The sequence below is a fragment of the Corella eumyota genome, chromosome 2 (genome assembly GCF_963082875.1).
Source record: "Corella eumyota chromosome 2, kaCorEumy4.1, whole genome shotgun sequence".
In the NCBI taxonomy this organism is placed as follows: Eukaryota; Metazoa; Chordata; class Ascidiacea; order Phlebobranchia; family Corellidae; genus Corella; species Corella eumyota.
Genome location: NC_137491.1, coordinates 14,339,804 through 14,363,091, shown reverse-complemented (window position 1 = coordinate 14,363,091; position 23,288 = coordinate 14,339,804). Strand labels below are relative to the sequence as shown.

At 28.6% G+C, this 23,288-nt stretch overlaps 2 protein-coding genes across 2 annotated transcripts; both read right to left on the bottom strand.

The window, feature by feature from the left end:
- Positions 1–71: 71 nt before the first annotated feature.
- On the bottom strand, positions 72–4,826 carry LOC145742996 (uncharacterized). Its single transcript, XM_082560847.1, has 9 exons — positions 4,710–4,826; positions 4,423–4,566; positions 3,669–3,764; positions 3,148–3,328; positions 2,920–3,016; positions 2,468–2,583; positions 2,068–2,235; positions 1,508–1,659; positions 72–1,132 (listed from the first exon to the last, which is right to left on the bottom strand). Exons 1-9 carry the CDS (start codon positions 4,762–4,764, stop codon positions 996–998), a joined length of 1,146 nt encoding a protein of 381 aa, XP_082416973.1. The 5' UTR covers positions 4,765–4,826; the 3' UTR covers positions 72–995.
- An 8,290-nt stretch (positions 4,827–13,116) lies between these two features.
- Positions 13,117–23,219, bottom strand: LOC145743840 (mitogen-activated protein kinase kinase kinase 3-like). Its single transcript, XM_082561897.1, has 17 exons — positions 23,026–23,219; positions 22,723–22,869; positions 21,965–22,066; positions 21,565–21,693; positions 19,802–19,927; positions 19,475–19,551; positions 19,035–19,174; positions 18,663–18,750; positions 17,941–18,041; positions 17,352–17,450; positions 16,950–17,098; positions 16,686–16,811; positions 16,211–16,382; positions 15,955–16,017; positions 15,511–15,577; positions 14,764–14,902; positions 13,117–14,522 (listed from the first exon to the last, which is right to left on the bottom strand). The coding sequence occupies exons 1-17, from the start codon at positions 23,113–23,115 to the stop codon at positions 14,430–14,432; spliced, it is 1,908 nt and encodes a 635-aa protein (XP_082418023.1). The 5' UTR covers positions 23,116–23,219; the 3' UTR covers positions 13,117–14,429.
- Between the last annotated feature and the right edge of the window lie 69 nt (positions 23,220–23,288).

Below are 23,288 nucleotides of genomic sequence, written 5' to 3'. Positions count from 1 at the left end.
ACTTCTAAATGGCACAAAATTGTGGTACGACAATATAATTTATGGTATGAACTTCTGTTTATTGTATGAGTATATCACATTATATATTTAAATAAAAAGGAAATACGAAACAAAAATACAAAATGATATTTAAAAAAGAATAAATGTATTCTAATTATCTTATCGTTAACTTGTAATATTGATTATTGATATTGTTTGATTATTAAGCTGACGAGTAGTTGTAAAGCTTGGTAAACTTTAAACGTTAATCAGGAATACTACGAGGAAACAAAGATCAAACCAAGGACTTCATGTAGTGCCTGTGCAATTATCATAGATGGACACTTCACCGAGAAAGTAACTTCGTTAAATGATAATTTGTTACATAGTACATTAACTTAGTTAACGTTAATAAGTTAAATTAAACAAAATGTAACGGTAGTTATCGATAACCGTTAACGTTAAAACTTAAATAAAACAAACAAAGAAACAACCCTATTTTTCAAAAAAAACAGTAGTTTTTATCTTAGTTGATATTGTAACTACACGAACGTAAGTTTAAATGACGTTTTAAAAACTGAAAGAATGCTCAAATAACAGCGGCCAGATGGTAGGGGCATACATCGTTTACAATTGAAACAATTAAACCCAATAAACGGCAAAACAAAATTTATATACTTTTATATTACCATGGTAAACTTGTAAAAAATATTAAATTAACGGACTTAATTTAACGGAAACACAATTTAACGAAAGTTAACATGTCCGTTAACGATTTTTAAAGTTAACTTAAAAGTTAAATTTTATTGAAAAATTTAACTTCGTTAATTAACGATTAACTCATTAACGGTTTAGTGCCCACCTTTGGCAATTATACTATGCGCTATGACCCCAGTCAATTAAATAATATAATATTTAAGATTTTAGATACAAGGTATTTAAGTTTTTAAAAATTTCTATGGTCTATGTACAAACAGTTAAAATGGAGCATTTTTTGTTTTAATGTAATATTATGATTATATGTTAAGAACTTCGTTGGTTTGACCATTTAAGCTTAACCCGTCCAGCCATTTCAAAGGAATAAAACGTCCTGTAGCTCCACTAGCCGCACCTAGTAGAGCCCCTAAAGGCGCTCCGCGGTGGCAGTTTTCACCTACACATACATTAAATAAAGTATTTATACTTGTTTAAAATACAAAACCACATACATTAGTTGTTATGCCAGTATAATACGAAAATCATAATACGGGACATCATTACATCAAAGACCCAATTTCCGAAAACCAAAATTTCAAATCCGACATATTACAAAGACTAGAAATTTTTTTTAAGAATTTAACAGTTATTTCAAACGAAAATTTAGGTTAGAAGGGGATTATACGAAATGCCTTATTGTCGGTAAACTGGCGTTTTAGTAATCTGTTATGCCCAAACTAAATTCAAGAAAAGAACAATTATTGCAAAATATAAAAAAACGAAAAAAATTCTCTTTTAATATTTTAAAGTTGAAACGACAAAATTTTCTTACCTCCAGTGTTAACGTTCATTAAAATCCCAGCCTCAAAGTCATCAGAGAAACAACGAGCAATGTTCACAACAATTGGAAAAGATCCGCTTGTGTTGCAAGCGAGGCCAAATTTTTTTCCAATAGCTTGGACGGCGGACAGTTTATCGGAGTTTCTGAAATAAAACACATGTTAAATTTTACTTGTTTTACTAATCTTTGTTCAAATAAAGAAAAACAACAAATAATAATATATTTACTCGTCGATTGCACGTGCTAAAGCCTGCATTTTAGTTGTCGTTATATGGATGTAACTCGCAACTATTATATGCCTGTTATAATTTACCTGCGCAAACGGCAGTTTGTTTGTATTTTAAAGGCCTTTCAGTTGAACAAGCGTATGTATCGCTTACTAAGCTTTAATGATTTAGATACTTCCATACTAAGATTTAGGTCGCAATGATGCCAAAGTAAAGTTTAAAGTATAAATGATTAGTATTCGATTTTAGTCTGCTAATTTACGTGCAAGAGAATAATTTATGTGTTATTGCATTCGCACAAAAACAATAGGAAAAATAAACTACTGTGAAAAATCTTGATCAAATGCTGCCACCAGATTTTTTCTGTCCCCCAAAAAATCACACAAAACCCTCTTTGCTTCATCTTGTAAAGGGGCACCTCTCACCACAGAATGCAGCATTTCAATGTATTGCCTCATCGGTTTTATAACATCAGATACAGGATGAGTTCGCCTGTTAATACAATAAACATGTTATTTTAATTATATTTTGTAAAAAATAAACTATACACTTCAATAGCAATAACTTTAACCCTAAAAACAAAGGCTTCGGAAAAAATTAGTACAAAAAGTTAAAAACAATAGTTTCTTGTTACAATAAAAATTAAACAAAGGAGAATTTTAGATTAAGGATATGTGTTTAATTATGTGGTTAAACTAACGACAACTTAGGCATTATTACTAACCTAAGAAATTCCAACGCAATATTAATAACTTCATCCAAAGGTCGGTGAATGTTGTGCAAGATAATTGGAGTTGGAAGAACCAAAGCTCCAATGGCAATATAACCTGGGTTGGCGGGCTAAAATCAAACTACAGTTAAAAACCCGGCAAAGTGATGTAGTGATTAGATCACTTAGCTTTACAAATTAAAGCCATTGGTTCAATTTTAACTGCATCTACATCGTGGTGCCCTTGAATAAAGCGCTTTATAAACTGTATGAACTGCTGTCGTGCTCAAAACCAATCGACAGAATAATTGCTGTCAATATGCCCAATAGTATTCAAAACTGCTAAATCGGGAGACTGGGTCGGTTAAACAAATGTTACCATGTGTTTAAACCGTTAAGTCCACCTTCCAACACCAAAAAAGATAAAGAAAAATATAAAACAATGAACCAGGATTTTAACAGCCTACCAATTTTAATAATCTGTCTGATCGCTCTGTCAGAAATCGATACAGGTCGTTAGATTCAGTTGGTTTCCCTGCCTCTTCCCAGTCAGAAAATAAAGCTCTAAGAGGTAATTAAAGTTTTACCCGCAGTTAAGTATTACAATACAACACTTTAACTTTAAAATGATATAAAATAAAGCAATTATGTTAACATAAGAAACTAAGTTTTATATACTATTATTCGTAACTTACATATGCCATGATTCTGCATATGTGTCGTTGTGGCTACCTGGGGTTGTCATAAACTGAACGTAATCATGAAAAACTTGTTTAAGCATATCTTTATCACTGCAGTCTTTGGGAAGCGATTTTAGCGTTTTCATTACCTGCAAAGCGCACTGGCAATTTAAAGTATTGTCGCCAGCCTTCATACCTAAAAAACATATTAAAATATTAAAAAGGCTAGCTTTCTTTTCCATCACACTGAAGTTTAATGCTAAATGTAACAGACCTAAGGTGTAATAACAGTGCAACGCAATTTAATGCAAAAGTTCCACTAAATATAATTTAGGTTCAATCCCATCAGCTGATTTATATTTTAATTTTTTTGATTGTTTGTAAGTGTGATTAAAGGATTTTGTAACATAGAACAACGAAATTGATCCACACCAATGATATATTATATACCCATAAGCTAAAAAACAACAATCTAACAGTGAAATAAAAAAAACAAAAGCCATTATATGAAAAAATATATAGAATTGTTATATTACCCAAATGATAATGAGTTTTTTGAGCATCTCCGCTTGTCCATGCTGCTTTCTTATCATGTAAAATGCTGGTGCCAATCACTTTGGGAAGTTTATCAACTACATAAAAATGTATAATTTTCTTGCATTGTTTAGTTAGGAGTTTGAATGACAGGTGGTTAATAACAAGAGAATACAGTTGTTAACTTTTTCTACATATAGTACAGAAAAGCGCTTGCTAACATTTGATAATGCAATATCTTAAAGCCACAATAATACGTTCGTTCACAAATTTCGAATTATTTTATTCGAGCTATGTAGTGTCGTTTGTTCTGTTAACAATATACAAATACCATCTCACTTTTTTAGTTTTATTTATAATAATACAAAATTGCACTAATGCCAGTTAATTACGAAAAACGTCCTTTTAAAAGTGAAAGTGGATAGTGTCTTGTTTTTGCAGTAAATTATTTTTAAAAGTCACTATGACGATGCAAAATTTGTATTTAATTGTTAATCCAACATATTTACATGACTGTGCAAATTTAGCAATATAATACTTATTTTATCATGTATTTAACTGAACAACAAAAAATAAAGAAGTATGGCATAACTACCTAATTAATTAAAAGCGACATCTTGATTTATCATATTAAAACTTAATCCAATTGCCAGAATACCAGGAATGTTATATTCTCTCTTTGTTCATGCAACGACCCGTAAATTGAGTAGCAGGACCAAACTTTAATACACAAAGAGACAAACAAAACAATATTACCTGGCGTGTTGCCTACACCGCCGCCCGCGTGTTTATCTTTAGGAGCCTCATACTTCGTAATCCAATCACCGTAGTCACGCTTGATCGCGGGTACGTCATAATACCAGTGTACCGGCATTGCTGCGCTGTCCCCAACAAACATACCTTCAAACGACAAATTTAAAATCCTTATTTAAAAAAATATTTATATGATAATTTTACAAGAATCGTTAAGAATTGGGTTATACTATTAACGCGGTAACAACACAACACATAGCACAAAAAAGTGGGCTATATAATATACCAACCTCGAAAAGCTTGAGTTACCGCATCAGTAATCATCTGATTAACTTGATCTGGCATTTTTGAATGTTTATTTTTTTAAATTTAAATGTATTACTTAGTATTCTATATATATAATACTTTATAAACAGTAGTAGTTCAATGATGAATAAGTAACTAACTGGTAAATTATTAATAGGTTAGGCCTTTGTACTAATTTGAACTTTACTTAAATAGAAAAAAAACATTTCTACAGACTCATTTACTTGCTACTATACTAACTTACATTAAAAATTCTGTATATAATATCACAAACATCAAATAATGGTTTTCCTGTCTGTTATATACCGTTGTGTTTACAATACACCCTAACAAGAATGACAACGCATTTCGTGTAAGGTGACAAGGCACGTTTTTTGGACAAGTGTAGAAAAGGTTTGTACATACGAGAGTACTTTCCTTGTTATTGTCTTTTTACGCACGATTTTTACGCATCACTAAGATAAGACAAAAATATATACTTAACTGGATTTATTGGGTCGACTGAAAATGAGGGAATGGAAATTGAAGGAACGGAAAATAAAGGAACGGAAAATGAAGGAACCGGAAAATGAAGGAACGGAAAATAAAGGAACCGGAAAATGAAGGAACGGAAAATGAAGAAACCGGAAAATGAAGGAACAGAAAATGAAAGAAACGGAAAATGAAGGAACCGGAAAATGAAGGAAAGCAAAAAAGGAGAGGGCAGAATCCTAAATACTAAAACGCGGAAATACCGTTGACTGTTTATTAAGGATTACTGTCATTTATTCGAGAACTGATAAGCAATAATGAGTTAATTTTTATTACCCCAGCATACCCTAACTCTCTTCTATAAAATGCCCGTTTATTTCTAAAATAATATTGCCTTAAATACAAATAAACAGTCAACGGAATTTCCGCGTTTTATTTTTTTAAGATTCCTCCTCTCCTTTTTTCACTTTCCTTCAATTTCCGTTCCTTCATTTTCCGATTCCTTCATTTTCCGTTCCTTCATTTTCCGGTTCCTTCATTTTCCGTTTCTTCAATTTCCGTTCCTTCATTTTCCATTCCCTTAAATTCCGCGTCCCCGATTTATTTGATAAATAATAAACCTTTCACTTTTAGTAAAATATCTTTAACTTTTAAAAATGTAAATTAATTTTAAAAAGTTTTCTTGGCATATAAATGTCTTATATTCTAAAGCAGATCATTTTTTTTGATAAATGGATCTGTAACCTTTTTCAACATGTTGTTTTTATCTTAACCATTTTCGTAAGATAATATAAGAAAAACTAAGCTTTAATACCCAGAAAAAAACTACACCGAGTTTTATGAAATAAAACAATTTTTAGTGTTTATAGACCACTGTCATTCTGCTAGAATTTTTTTTTTTTTAATCCTAGCAGAACTCCGCATTTTTCCGCGTAAGTGTATGTTGATATAAATTGGTAAATCGGTAATACAAAAAACTAAACATGATAAATTAATTATTGTTACATGAATTTTGATATTATTCTCTTTGTTTATCCCGATGTCGACTCGGGTAATAAACCAGGAAATTTTGCAAAATGCAGATTTTGCGTTAGCGCAAATTATCAACATTTTATATAATGTTAAATAAACAATATCAAAAGTTATAGTAAAATCAAAAAACAATAAAGAAACAAGATTTCGCTCCGACCCAATTTAAAATACTTCCCTACATTATGAAATTAAAAAAAATTTAACATCATATTAAACGAATTAAAAAGAAGGTGTATGTTAATTTTCAAAATAAACAAACTTATTTTACGCGATCTATCGACCGAAAACTATTAACAAATATGTCGAAAATTCGACAAATCTTTTTATTTCCGAGTTAATTTAAAATACTTTCCGACATTATGAAATTAAAAAAAATTTAACATTATTTTAAACGAATTAAAAAGAAGGTGTATATTAATTTTTAAAATTAATAAATTTCGTTTACGCAAACTATCGACCGAAAACTGTTAACAAATATGAGAAAATTCAACAAATCTTTTTATTTCCGAGTTATTTTAAAATACTTTCCAAAATTATGAAATTGAAATAAATCTAACACCATATTAAACGAATTAAAAAAAAGGTGTATGTTAATTTCTATACGAACGAACTTATTTTACGCGAACCATCCTCTGAAAACTGTTAACAAATATGTCGAAAATTCGACAGAGCTTAAAATTGTTAATTCTTTTAAAAATTAATTAAGTAATTTTTTTAAATATTAGTTATTTATTACTACACTTATTAAAGTGTTTTAAAATTAATAGGTGAAACTTTTTTTAATTTAAAATTGCTGCAGCTTCTAAATCAAATACATAATTTTATTATTGTTGCAAAATTTACACGGCAATTTACAAAATATACTAGAATGCCCATGCCTTAGGATATACCAACAAACAGTAAAATTTAGATTTTTTGCCAAAGTATTATTTTTTGTTCGAAGTCGACTTTTAATGTTAATTAGAGTTTGTCTTCGTCGTTTAATAGGTGTGCGTAAGGATTTGTTTCTTTGTTGATTACCTTGAAAAAAACGACCATTAAAAAAGGATTTACTTTTTTTAGTAATTTTAAATGCTATTGTGATGTACTTACTTTTATTTAGTATTACAGAACGTTTGGTGCTATTTGTTTGCTGCCTAAAATTTAAAATGTTTTCCATGTGATTTTCTAATTTTCATCCATTGCTTTAAACCTAAATCAGACATATGGACGTTGTCATGTCAATTTTGGTCATCGCAAGCAACATTCAAGTCCAAAACCATTAGATGAAAATTTATAGCAACGTCCTGCAATACACGATTAGCCACTGGCACACGGTGCGACAGCGGCCCAAACTGTGAAAAAATTTTCGAAAGCAGAATCTAAAAAGTAAATTTCATTTTAAATTTAACAATGCAAGTTAGTTTTTATAAACATGTTACACTAATTTAAATTTAAACATAGTATCCATTTTTACTTTGGCATGTGGATAACGTGTTTGGCAAGATAAAATCAACCGTGTAGCGTTTGTGGTTATTGTTTTCTTCATTTCAATAACATTTCCCCTTCGTATATCGTTTGTTCCCAACGATATTAAAATAAAATCTACGTTGTAAAATTGCTTTCTTCCATTTTCAATTTCTAATGCCCCGTGAACAAATCCCCCTTCCGGCATTGTCACAACACTGAGTTGAAATGCAACATCCTTAGATGGTGAAATAACCTAAAGAGAATAGAGTTGAATATTATCAGCGGTGTTGGCGTATTGTTAAAAGAAAGGCGAAGTCTAGCGATATGACGACAACGTTTGTTCATAATTGTTTTAGTCATGCGATGCGTGCTGCAAAGCGAATTGTAATTAAACATTATAAAAGTTCGGCGACGCGTCTTTGCGTTATGTATTGGATATCTTTACTTTTTTCTTCGACGACTTTAGAACAATTGGATAAAGTAATGCAAAGCATAATTATTATGACTAATTGTAAAAATACTTCGGATTTAGTTAAAGCGCATTTTGAGAGTTTAAAACAAATGTCGGACAATATAGAGCACACAACAAATCTGGATTTTGATTTTAGCCAAAGTGATTCGTGTTTATCTTCGTATGAAAGTGAATCCGAGGAAATACATTTTTTTGTTAGTAAAAGTTCAGGCAAAAAACAGGAACAAAATTCACCTTTTTTTATTCACTATAAACGGCTTCACCGTAAATTTTTGGATAGTGTTGTAAAAATAAATCACGAAATTGATGATTCGATTGGCCCTAACAAATATTGTAATATAAATTATTGCACCAATATAATTAAAGTTATATTAAGTAGGATTTCAACTACATCCAAATTACTGCTGGGGGATTTATCCAGGCATCAACAATCAGTTAACAAAAAAAAATTTGTATTTTATCAAAACCAATCCGAATTTATAAAATCTCTTAATTCGTTGAACTTGCAATCTGTTAACGTAAACAATTTAACTCAAGGTATAATAGAGCAACATTTTAGAGAGCTCAAACTTACATATTTAAAAGGTAAAAGATTTAATAGACTAGATAACTTTGTTGAAGAATTTCAAAAGGAAATTGTAGAAACAGAAAAACAATTTGCATATTCAATTATTCATTCTAAAAATGCCAAAAAAAGTAGTGATCCAAAAAAAAACGTTAGTTGATTCCGAAATTTACGCTTCGCCAACGCAAAAAAATACGTCCGCGAAAAAAAAAACCCCAGTTGTGGTGTCGTTCTTTAAAAAAGAAAAGCGTCGCAATAAAGGACTTTACACGTCGAAAGGTGCGTCAAAAGTATTACGCTACGTTAACTTGGTTGAACCCAAAATACCTGAAAGAAAAACATCTAAAATCACGGTAATAATAGACACATCAACTAAACAACCTTTGGTCTCCCCTTCCCCTGTTGTTATTGATGTGGATTCATTACCATATAAAGAAATAACCAAACCTTCAATAATATCTAAATTATTCACACCCAGTTGTTATGTTTTACTTGATTTAAATTTGTGGAAACTTAACAAAATAAAAAACTTTGCCAAACAAATTTGGAATGCAGTACCAACAGGCTTAAATATAAAAACGTTAGCTTTAAATACTTTTGACGAACACAAAATTAAGTGGGTAGATTTGGCAACGGTAAACGTGGACCCATCGTTAGAGATACAACGCTCAATTCGCGTTTTTTATAAGGAATATTCGAACGGTTGGTTTTCGACAACAATAGTTGACGCTTATGTTTTGTCCGTCGTGCGCCATCGCAACAGCTTTAAAAATTGTTTACACTTTGGAGCTGTAGATTGCGACGTAACTCATAAAGTTGTGGAGGGTAAGTGTAAATTTGAACGCTATCGACGTTGTTTTAAAAGCATATTGCAGGAAGATGGACAGCTTAGAGATAACGTCATTTTTCCGATACTGTGGAAAAATCATTTTTTGTTAATCGCGTTTGTTAAAAGTAAAGGTCACGTAACTTTATATGACTCAGCGGATGGTAGTAATTATTCACTTATTAATCTTCTTAAGACCAACATGACTCCCTTGCCTAACGACTTAGGTTTCACCAATGACGTAAGTTTTTCGCAGAGTACGCTTATTATACAGCGCGATGGTTATAATTGCGGAACTTGTGTTTGTCTTACAACAGACATTTTATGCGAATATACAAAAATTAAAAATGTTTTTTTTTTTCAGGATTTAGATTTATACAGGTGTTGGGTTGTTTTTACTTTGTTTAAAATTGCGACAAACTTTAATTCTGGCATACAAGCTATTGTATCAAATGCACACTTGCATTTCACAGGTTTATTAAATAGTGACAACATTTGTTGGTTTAATTCAGTTATGCATGCTCTAATGTCAATAGTTGAACCATTTTCCATAACCGAAACCATGATAAATACTATAAATTCAGATTGGCTTAATCTTTTTCAATTAATTCATACACTTAGTTTAAACGATAACGTTGATAATCAATTTTATTTAGAAACCGTAAAAAAAGTTTGTATGATTTATAATTTTCAATTCGGAAATCAACAAGACGCAAGCGATTTTTTTGTAAAAAGTAATGATTTTTGTGACTTGTTAAATTTGATCGGTTGTGACACAGAAATTTTATGTAGTTCGGTTTTAACTTGCAAATCGTGTAATTTGGTTCGTCCCGCAAACTTTCAAATAACCCCTAATATAATGTTAATTCCGATCAACCCTACAATTAAGGATAGTAAATTATCAAGTTATATTTCTAATTATTTTAAAGCAATTAATGAACCCGATAACTGCCAGGAATGCAACTGCAAAAATATCAATAATTACAATTTTATTAATACATAAAGTGTGTTAGTAATATCCTTACTTAGAGCAGGCGAGCTGCTAAAAATTTAAACTCCAATATGTCCCGACAAACATTTAGAATTCTTTAATTCCGATTCTAATATCCAAAAAACTTATGCGTTAAGGTCTGTCGTAGTGCATTTGGGCGCATCTCTTGTTTCTGGTCATTACGTAACTTATAACATTTTGGACAATGGCAAAATTATATATAAATGCGACGACACTGCTGCAACAATAAGTAAAACTGTTAATCATGAAACGGCTTACGACGACATTAATAAAAACGGCTATTTATTTTTTTATACGTTAGTTGGTACTACAATACCTGGTGACGATGATAATAGTTGTGATGTTCCCGAGAAAAATTTAATTTTACCCACAGAAAGTCATAAAACATGAGGCGAATAACATTATAAATACTAATCTTAAATCGACCCTGAATAAGCAGGTAGATGGCGGCGACAATTTACTTGGATGTAAAACTTTCGATAATAATAATTTTAAGTCTTTACATAAACTTAAGACTTTTTTTATGGACTGTAGTTATAATTACGTAAAGGATGTTTCTTGGCCAGAAACAAGTAGCCCGTTGTTACAAAATGTACAAAAACAAATTTTAACTATCATAACATTGCCATTTGATAAATCAAAAAACACTGTATATGGTTATCGTCATTCGTTATTTTTAAAGGGTAGAAATTACAAACTTAGTCAACACAATATATTTAGTTGCCCTGTCACTAAAAATATTTATCGCAACTTAACTTTTTTTATCAAAAATCAATTTTGTCTGGAACAGCACACAGGGCATTCCACAAAAGAATCGGTAAATTTGTTATTCCACCCAGAATTCGTTTATTGTTTAAACCATCTATCTTAAATTACAAACATGATCTTTATCATCATCTTTTAAGTTCAAACAATGAATTAGGTTATTGTGAAAATTATGTTAGACAAGTTTTAGATAGTGAAATATTAATATTTTTTTATGCAGTTTTACAAAATAAAACATATACTCAAATTTGTCACGAATGGGGAATTTGTTGCGTAACCTAATGCGACAACCTTGAATCTAGCTGATAGGTGAGCAACATTCAAACTGCTTTTATATGCATTTCTTGAAAAATCAAAGACTTACTGGTCAGGTAAACGTTATAGTCCAATGATATACCAAACTGATAAGGGCAACTTACAACCAGATTTTTTCTATTCAATTAATTTCAAAACAAATTTTCATTTCAGTTTTATATTTTTATTATATATTTTTTTTCTATAACAATTGCATCTTATTTAAAACAACTTTTTAATTTACACCCTTCTAATAAATCTATCTATTAATTTAAATATGTGCTATAATTCTATTATTATCTGTTTCTGTTATTTCTATTTTATAATTTTTGTTTTCATTTATCTAAATTTTTTGTAGTAACCGATTGACTTTTTAACTTTTTTGCCACTTTTTAACCATCAACAACAACATTATATCTACAAAACACAATTTTATTTTTTATCTTTCTATTTCTTTTCTTCTTTCCCGGATGAAGAGCAACCCCTTGTCGTGGGATCCGGGCTTTTAAACTAAGATTGCTCAATAATTAACTTTGAAATTTTAATCGCCGTGGAATTAAAAAAAAAAATTTCGGTCGATACCTTACGTTATTTAAATTTTTTTAACTTAAAACTTAATATAGTCTTTTATTTCAGTATAAATTAAATAATGTCAGGTTTTTATTAATTTTCTAATGTCGAAAAGTATTTTAAAATAACTCGGAAATAAAAAGATTTGCCGAATTTTCGACATATTTGTTAACAGTTTTCGGTCGATAGTTCGCGTAAACTAAGTTTGTTCATTTTAAAAATTAACATACACCTTCTTTTTAATTCGTTTAATATGGTGTTAAATTTATTTCAATTTCATAATGTCGGAAAGTATTTTTAATTGGGTCGGAGCGAAATCTTGTTTCTTTATTGTTTTTTGACGTTACTATAACTTTTGATATTGTTTATTAAACATTATATAAAATGTTGATAATTTGCGCTAACGCAAAATCTGCATCTTGCGAAATTATTGGTTTATTATCGGAGTCAAAATTGGGATAAACAATGAAAATAATATTAATAGAAAAATAATTAATTTATAATGTTTAGTTTTTTGTGTTACCGATTTAACAATTTATATCAACATACACTTACGCGGAAAAATGCGGAGTTCTGCTAGGATTAAAAAAAAATATTCTAGCAGAATGACAGTGGTGTTTATAGTCATTTTGGGAGTTGAACTTCGTCCTCTTTCAATCGATGACGTCACAAAAATGTCGGCGCTTATTTCACATGTTTTCCTTTAATTTTACATTACGAAAATGTTTGTTAAAATAATATTTTTAGTTATATCTTATTTAAAATTTGGCACAAAATATTAACAATTCTGACTGTTTAAGCGCTTTTTATTTTACTTGATAGTTAAAGAAAAGAAATGAATGGAAGAATGGTGCTTAAAATATAGGCACAAATTTTAATTATCTTGTACTTACAATTAAAAGAATACATGGTTTTTTAATTTGCTTTAAAGGGATACATACAAACAAAATTTTTTATAGTAAACACAACAAAAATAGTTAGTTTTTATAGTTGTAGACAAAATGTATTTAAAAAAATTGAACAATTTTTTAGGAATGTAAATAACAGATCACACAAACACAAGGGCATTTATTAAAAACACTGCTGTTTGTATCGTATTATTTCAATTTAAATAATTCAGTTTAAATTGTATTTTTGTGAACAATATTCTTCGACAATGGAACATATCAAAAAAGAACAAATGAAAAGTTAAGTTTAAATATATACTTTAAAATACATAAAGTTATTTTAAAAATTAAAAAGAAAAAAAAAGGAAAAATATTGCCAATGATAGGTTGCATTAAAGAAAATTAAACAATAATTAATAAATTTTTAGTCCGCAAAAAAAAATTTTTGTGCAAAGAAATTATTTCAATACTTTTTGGATTATTAATCACAACAATAGCCAATTTTAAGGCATTTTTAAGGTTTAATATTTCAAAAAAATTTAAAATAAAAACCCATTTTAAAATCTTCAGAAAAACATACAGAAACAGTGTTTAACTAAATTCCTTTTAAACATAATAAAAGCGATATTTAAAATTTGTTTCTGGAACAGTTACCATTCAAAAAAATTACTTAAAATTTCGATCCATAAAGTAAACAAGAAAAATTAAAAAATGCCTTATTTAAAAGAAAGCCATTTTGTTACGATTTGGGAATATTTTAGCACAATTGGTTTTAAGAAATATGGATAATGCCTTTACTAAAAGATTATCCACAAACAAATGATATGTAGTAAAAAGGCTTCATTCAATAAACATTAACATAAAATTAAAAAGATAATATTTTAAAATATCTCATTTTTATTTATTGCAGCAGTTAAATTACTAAACTACAAAAAATGTTAAATCATGTTAATGCATTGATTTCATTAGCCAACATAAAAATATTTATGGACAATTAAAGTTTTTGTTTAAAAAAAATAACAAAATTTATTGATTAGAATAAAAATTTGGTTACAAAAAAATATACAACTTCAACATTTTATTATACTAACAATAATTAACAATTAGGTTTTTGGTTGAAATAAAATATATTACTGCTTAGTATACAACCATCAAATTTCTATCTATCTAACATCAATCCCCCCAAAAATTTGCTGATTACTTACACACAAAGAAAAAAATTTAAATAGTAATGTTTTTTGCTAAAAATCATTGTACAATATAATGTTGAATTTTTTTCACTTGCTTCTGGTATAGTATGCATGTAACATATTGTCTTTAAATAAACTGTTTAAGAGCTTTGGTTTACAATTGTTACCTTATTAAAAATAGTTTCCACTGAACCATTTGTGAATTAAAAGTTCGCTAGCATAAGGTCGTTGATCTTTTTCCACAAATAACATGGCAAGAAAATCCTAACGAATAAAAAAAAGTTTTTAACTGATTTCTGAGATACCCAACAAAGATAAATATTGTATATTATTAAAAAACTTTAAATGAATTGGCCCATACAAAATATAACATTTTTAAAAATTTACTTACATAATTCATTTTTTTTTTATAATAATGCACAAGATTTAGTCTTTTTATGTTTAGGTTAAGAAAATCAGTACCTACTGTTTTGTATTTATATATACATAATAAAATAATACTTACTTTGGCAGATTGTGAGACAATGGGGGGTAACTGTGGGTTAGTAGGTTGAGTAACAATCTTAAAAAGTGCAGCCATGGTTTCAAACTCATACCATGGAGGTCTCGTAGTTAACATCTCAACTAACGTGCATGCTAAGCTCCTGCAACATTACAAAACATATTCAATTATGTAAATATTTATTCTTGATGTAAAAAGTTTATTTTCATAGTTTATACAAAGAGTAACATTGGTAACCCTAGCCTTAAAACTCAAGGTTGAGTTTCCCCTGGCAGGCATGAATAGTTTTAAAACATATTGCTTTATTGGTAACTAACTAATTGTTTGTTTGTTTTTCATATCACCTTAAGGTAATAGGTTTTATATTTTTTATTGGGTAGGTGTGTGATATTGTGATGTGTTTGAGCTATCCGTAAACGCCGGGCTTAAGGGCGAATAGTGTGGCAATGGTGCAGCTCAAAACCTAAACCTTTCTTAACCACACTACCGGACACTAATTGTTTTTTTAGCTAGGCTAGAGTTGTTACTGTTTGTAGCACCATCTTGGGGATCTCTAAAGCAATAAGAATTGTTCCTATATGACATCATATACTAAGGCAAAGCATTCTTACCTTTATAGGGTTTTTATTTAATAAAATGTTACTAACTTTCCTTGTATTCAAGTTAATATATTTATTTTTTGGATTAATAAAAAATGACTTTTTCAAAAAATTAATTTCATATAAATATATTCACTTATTAAATACTTACCAAATATCAGCCCTTCTACCGTAACCACGACCTTCAATTACCTCTGGACTCATCCAATAAGGAGTACCTAACAATAATGTTTTGTTATTTTTTTTAAATTTTTAATTGTAACTTTAAATAAAATTTGTACTGCGAAAATAATACAGATTAGTAACAAAGTTGAGAATTTGGGTAATGAATATAAATGGCGATGTTGCGTATATAACCATTTATAGTAATTATAATATATTAAAGTGGTAAAAACAACTTAAAGCTAGGTTGGGGTAACGAATGTGTGTCTGTTTAAATGTGAAAAAATACATAACCTAAAGTAAAATAAAACAATAGGAAATGCAATTAAGCTTAATTAGTGTTAAAAACATTGGGAAGTTTTTAGTTGCCTTTTATGTAAAATTCTTTGGTAAAAATTTTGATTATTGTTCGTTATTAGAAGTTTAAACTCACCAACTACAGTTTGCCCTGTTGATGTTACAATGGTTTGCAGTCTTTTTGCAGCACCAAAATCCCCTAAAAATATTGGTATAAGTGTTTGTTAAAGTTTAAGGTAACATAATACTATAAAACAAGGTCAAAGCCATAAAAATTAAACACTAAAAACATGAGATTGTATCAGAAAAACATATTAAATATTAATTAGGGTTTTGGTGTCTTTAAACCAAGTACGTAAAAAACCTATATTACAGAACTGAAAAATATTTACCTAACTTGACATTTCCGGAAGAATCCCGCAACACATTAGCTCCCTTAATATCTCGATGTACAATATGATATCCATGTAAATATATCAAACCTTCAAGAATTTGTTTACAGTACTTGCAGCAAACTGATTCTTTTATTGCACCATAAGCTTTTATTTCATCTCGGACTGAACCCTAAAAAATTAAAAAGGAAATTTTTTAAATTTTAGATTCTACAGTCATTCATTTTTTTATTTTATTTAACAAATAAGTTAATTTTTATAAAACCATTAATTTTTAACATGATGTATGTAATGTTCACCCTATGTTTAGACTGTGTAATTGCCAGTTTTACATTCAAGATAAATAAATATAAAAATAAGCAATCGCATATTTTACTATTTATCAACACAACAACTTTAATATCACATTAAATCATTGAAGTAAATAAGAAAAAAACATATTGAATACATGTAAAACATTAAAAAGCATATCTACCCCGGGCATGAACTCCATAAATATTGTAAGTGTATTTGTTTCTTCTGTGCATCCATAATATTGAACTATTCGATCATGATTTAAAGTTTTCAATAATTCAATCTCAGACTGCAATGCCTTGATTTCCTACAAATTTAAAAATATTAAATTTAGTTTTTTTTTTAACGGGGGAAAAATCCCCATTACATTGTGCCTAAACAAAACAACAATAGATTTAGCCTAATTACATAAAAAAAAAGTTTGATGGAATAATAAAAGGCTTACTTTTGTAGCATCATTATTTTCTGGAGGTATTTCCACTTGTTTAGCAGCTAATTCTCGCCCTGTGTCAGCATCATATGCAAGATAAACTTTTCCAAAAGCTCCATGGCCTAGAACTTTTCCTTTTCTCCAATTTGCAGGTGCTTTAGGAGCTAAAATAAAAAAATGAACCATTCCATAAAATATGAGAGTCTATATAAAGAGTTTTAAAAGTATATCAAAGAAAATGCAAGTCATTTAAAAAAAATATTCTAAAAACTAAAAATTGTAAACTTCTACTGAACTAATCCTAACCAACAATTTAAATATAAAGCAATGATGATCAATAATATCCAAAACTGCAAAAAGTCAACCCGAGAATGGGGTAGTAGTACATATTTTGATAAATAATTTTATGTAATTTACATTTAATGACAGAGTAAGGGTGTTGAATAGATGTGTCCATTTGTACCATGTCACCCAAACTTCTTCGTTGAAAACCTGTTCTCTGGTTTTGAGCACCACCTTTGTTCAAATAAAAAAAATTATATTTTAATGGAAAAATGTTATTATTGAAAATAAAACACATCGACAAAAATAAAATTTGGATTACTGTTATATTAAAATTTGGATTACTGTTATATAAAACACATCGACAAAAATAAAATTTGGATTACTGTTATATTACATAATAGACATTTAATGGAAATCGTCGTCCCAAAAATGCCATTTTACTGATATTGAGACATATTCTATTAAACCTTTTTTTACCCTAACCTTCCTCTGATTTGTGCTTTAAATTTATATTTTTAGGGAAAATTTATATTTTTCAAATTTAGGTGGATACCCAAAAATATGAAGTAAAAATTACCACCAGTTTATGTAAGAATAATAATTTTTTTTGAATACCACTAAGATGTTACAACTATAATTAAAATTAACTTTTAATTAACTAGAGGAAAACACCCTTATCTGAAAATACAAATAAAAAATTATTAACAAGAGAATGACTCACCTGTGAAGGATGTTGATGTGGTTGGCTGATTGTGTAAATTATGGAGGTCGTCCAAGTCCAGTCCACTACTACTACAACTACCTGTACTGCAGTTTGATGACCTTCAACATAATTGAGTTAGATTTATTAGCAATATGACTGTTGAAGTCAGTAAATTTTTGGACCATGTGGATTTTACAAAAAAAAAAATATCAGGAAAAAATTGATTTATTTTTAAGAAAATGTTTTTTTATTAAAAAGTTGTAAGTTTATTAAATTTCAAATCAGGCAATTTGTTGTAAATAACCAAACATAACCTTACTTTGTTTTAACTTTACAGTAGAAAAAAATAACACAATGTGATGAATAAAACCCTTGTACCTAAGTATACATGAAAAAATTGTATTTACATTATGAACATAAGTAAATATAAAACAAGTCATTAACCTTAGAGGAATTCAAGTTAATGTAACTTTAAAGCGGATCATACATGCTTTTTATACGTCAATGATATATCACTGAACTTAATATTGTATTTGAGGTTTAAGATAAAAAAAATTAAAATTTTCAGCATCAAGGGTGAAAAATAAACCCAATATAACTACAATTTTTGTTAACTTCATGTTTATGGTTGTGTTTTTTTGACATGTAGAAAATATTACTAACCCAATGAGAAATATTTTTTAAACTTGAAAAAATTCATTTTTTTCAAATAAAAAATTATATTAAAATTATAAACTTACATGTTATTAGTTGAGGAAGAAAAATAAGAATTACTTGGAAAACGAGCGTTTTGGACGGATGGACGGATTCGAGGAAATGTTCGAGAATCTAAAAACAATTTAAAACTAACAGAAAAACAACTATAAATATTTTCAATTTTAAAAACAGCTAGAAATATAGTAAACAATATACAATATATTATGTGTATGCCAATTTAAATTCCCTTTTTCCCAGCAAAAAATTAATTGTGATGTGTAGGTGAGTTACCACAAGCAAATATTTGTTACAACCATATTGAGACGATTGATTTATTACAAAAAGTCAATTAGTTAATTTATTAAATCAAATTTTTATTTGTTTTTTAAAATTGCACTCAATGAAAATATTTTTACTTTCAAGTTTTCGATCCTCATTAGTTAAAACGGGACCATGTAAACGGCGGGGATAAGTGCCACCCTTGCGCAGAGGGGAGGGTGAGGTGTCCATCTCTTCATCAGGGTAACCCCCTTTTAACCCACAATTCCAAGGGTCACTAAAAAACACAAAATCAATAGTATTTTTAATTAGTTATACTATGAAAATTTATTCAACCAACTTTTAATAGTGTAAACGCAAATTAATATATCTGTAGTGTTTGGTTATGTCAATACACTAAGTGTTATTAAAATAATTTTAACTTTTCGATTATATAAGTAAAACTCAGGTTTTTCTAACCATTCAAAAATATTTTCTTTAGACAATTTATAAATAATTAATTAATTTAGTTGTTTTTCTTTTTTACATTATTGACATTAATTTAATTAAGTAACAGATGAAATTTTAATTAACTCACGAAGGGATTTGAGGACTTGATAAACTACTATCCAGAGATGTTGAGCTACTGTAAGCAATTGAACCTGGACTAAAGGTCTAAACATAAAAAGGTAACCACAACTACTTTCTTGACACTTAAACTTTAATAGTTATTTTTTCGATGACAAAATCAAATTTTTTAAAGAGTTTCTATGCTACAAATCAAGGAAAACATATTACAACCCTGGGGCATAATTAATAACAAAAAAGTTCAAAAAGTTTTGAAGTACATTAAAAAAATAACTCAGATTATACCTAATCAAATGGCAACAATTTTTTTGTAAATTAGTTTCACGCTTAAACTTACGGCATTAAAAGGGATAAATTCTCCCTCGCTGTTCAATGAGGTACGTGAACCACCTCGGTGTCTTTGAATTTCTTTTTCATCAATGGTGCCAGGTGGTGGTGAATAACGGTGTTTGTCTGCCCTTCTCTGTTAAAATTTACAACAAATTTGAGCTAAAATAGCTTAATGGACAATGCCCAAAATAATAGTTGCAACCATGTTCTAAAAAAAAAATGTTAATACAATTGCTTGACACATGGGTTTAAAATAGAGAACTTTTCTTTTTATTTTTTATTGCTTAAAAGTTGTTTTAGGTTTTAACATTTTGAAATGGATTAGTGACTATGCCATGTTAAAATATAAAATTCAATATAGATGTTTAATAATTTTGGATGTTTTAAATATTGAACTTGATTTTGTCATTTTTTTCCACCAATTTGATGTAATGTCAGTTGCATATTTTTGTCACTTTTATTGATGTCTTAGAAGTGTAAAAAAAGGACGAAAATAAATAAAATTAAAAATAGCATTATTAAATTGCAAGGTTAAGGTTTTTTTTTTCAATTTATGTACCCTAGAATAAGTTTTACTTATTATTATTTAAAACAACTGTATTTATTAAATAGAGAGGTTAAAGTTATTATTAAAAAAAAGTCAGACTTATTTAGTCAAGATGTACAGTTTAAACTAGATATTGTGGTTTAGTGAAAAAAAGTTATGTAAATTAAAGACTCTTATTAATCTTCTTGCTATATTTTTACTTATTATTAATCTTCTTGCTAAGTTTTGGTTATTTATTTGATGCCTAGTTAAAATATATAAAAGGTTGCAAAAATGAATCACGTAAGCTATTGCCTAAAGCAATAAAACATTTTTACCTCAAATTGGAAATTGTAAGAATAATGTATCAGTTTAGTGATTAATAAAACCCAAAACAAACTACAAAAACAAAGACAAGCTTATAATGATAAAACCCTTTTAGATAAGAATAGTCTGTATTTATTACATAATCTATTTACTTTAAAAAACATACCAAAATTCACAATAAATAATGAGTATTTAGCATTATTAATATTAACCGCTTGGACTGCTATAACCTGAGTAAGGTATGTAGCATTATATTAATATATAAATAAAAAGCCACAGTGTGTAGGTCTTACAAAATCACTAATACAGGAAACAGCATCATGAGATAATATGTAATCGCATTCGGTTTAATAATATAAGAAACTACTATATTTAATTCAATCTACTGGTACTAACTTATGTTAATGTGAACAATTCTTTTAAAAAGCAATTTATATTACCTTCAAAATAGTTATGCAAATTTTTATTTTTTTTCTTTAAAAAGTTCTTGATCATTTCTTTTATTAGTTAGTTAAAACATTTACCTACATGCAAAAACTAGTAGTCGCTTATTTAGCGGTCAAATGAATGTGGTATATAGTACCACTAATGCTATATATACATTCTATGTTACATTTTAAGTAGTAAATATTAAAAAACAAAACATGGTAAACAAAATATTTTATTTAGTATTTGTAAAAATCCTTGAGTGTTTTGGATTTTAGCACTTTATTACACAATTAACCAAAAATTTATCCCTTACGCTTTTTGAGGTATATATAACACAAACAAATTGTTTTAATCGAAGAAAATAACAATTTAATTATAAAACAGTTTACCACCGTAAAGATAATAAAAAGAACCCTGCAAACGTTCAACTATGAACAACAACAGTTTGTTAAATTCTCCAATAAAATTTTAAAGATTTAAAAACTTACTTGAGAGGGTGATCTCATATGGTGAGGAGGTTGTGGTTCAGCAAACGGAGAAGTTTGTTTGCTCTCGAATGATCCTGGAGGAGAAGTCGTTCTCCATTGTTGATCCTCATTGTGATTACCCGCTTGTTGCTGAAAATAATTATATATAAACTTTAAATTTATGTTTGTTATTTCAAAAATTAAAAAAAAGTGAAAACCTTTATGTTAAATAAAATTTTTACATTTTAATTCCAACATAAAAAGTAGCCTTAAAAATCTAAAAAACATTTTTAAGAAATGAAATATTTAAGTATGTACAACATAACGTTTTCTTTGAACAGTTTTCATATTTACAAAAAAAAACTATGTTGCATTTAGTACAAAAATTTAAAACCTAATTAGTTTATTATTGTAAACCTACCTTTTCCACCAACATGATGCGTAAGTTTCGGAGGTGCGTACTCTGATCCATGAGCTCAACTATCTGATCAACATTACCTTGATTTTGCAAAGGAATCTGAATCTTGAATAAAATTAAAGTTTTTTTTTTAAATCACAGTCTATCCTCGAAGTGGTAGAAACACTAAAGTGGCCTAAACATTTGGGTTACATTTGTTACCCTGACCCAGTTTTGAGATTTTTTTTTTTGGATATTATTAATAAAAATTTAAATGATAATTAATCTGACGATTAGTTTTGGCTCCTGGAAAATGAGTGCCATTTATAGCATCTTACTTAACAGCACTGTGATCCATGGAGATCAAACCCAATAACCAAACGACAACAAATGCTTCGTTATCAAGCAACAAATGCTTCGTTATTTGGCACAAGTTTGTAAGTATGTCGACCGAAAGAGATTTGTAAACTCGTGATACTAGCTAAATAACATGCACGCGAATATTTTACTAAAATTTTAGGGTGGACATTGTCCACGTTGTCCTTGTGGTTAGATCCGCCCCTGCCAATAACCCTATATTACTAAGCCAGGTGTTTTAACCACTAAAGAACTGGTATAACTAAATTAATAAATCTAGACAGAATTTGAGAGAAACTAATATTTGTTGTCGGTAGAAAATAGAGATGATAACTTATAAATAAAAGCAATATTTCTTTATAAAATTAGCATGATTAGTTAATTGCAAGTTTATGTTAATATTAAAGAATTATTTCCAAATTTACCTCATTATTACCACCAGTTGAAAATAACATGGCAAGTGGTTTTGTATAGATTTTTTTGACAAAATTTTGTAGCTGAGTAAAAGTTAATGGTCTTTGCATCTGAACTATTCTACGCTCACCCTGAAATTCAAACTTCACTCGAATTCCCTAAAAAAATTTTAAGCGAAAATTTTTTATTTATTTGAATTTTCATTATATATTTATTAGGCTACTTCATTTCTTATTATTAAAATAAAAGAATTTAAAAAAATATATATAAAAAAATTTTTGTCTATGAAAATCACTACCCATATTTTATATTACCAGCTTTTGTCTTGGCACTTGTTTCACTTCATATTGTAATGCAGACAGATCTTTATAAATAGAATGAAGAGGATCGTCCATTGGATTCATGTTGGTTTTTCGGTTCCAAAGTTTCAAGTTTTAGATTAAAATTTTACATGATAACCTCACAATTAAAAAACTATTTTTTACGAGCGCTTAAAACTTTACAGCAAACATCTAAATAAAAAATAAATATTTAAAACAATAAAAAAGCATTTCCTAAAGATATCTACTGTAGTAAG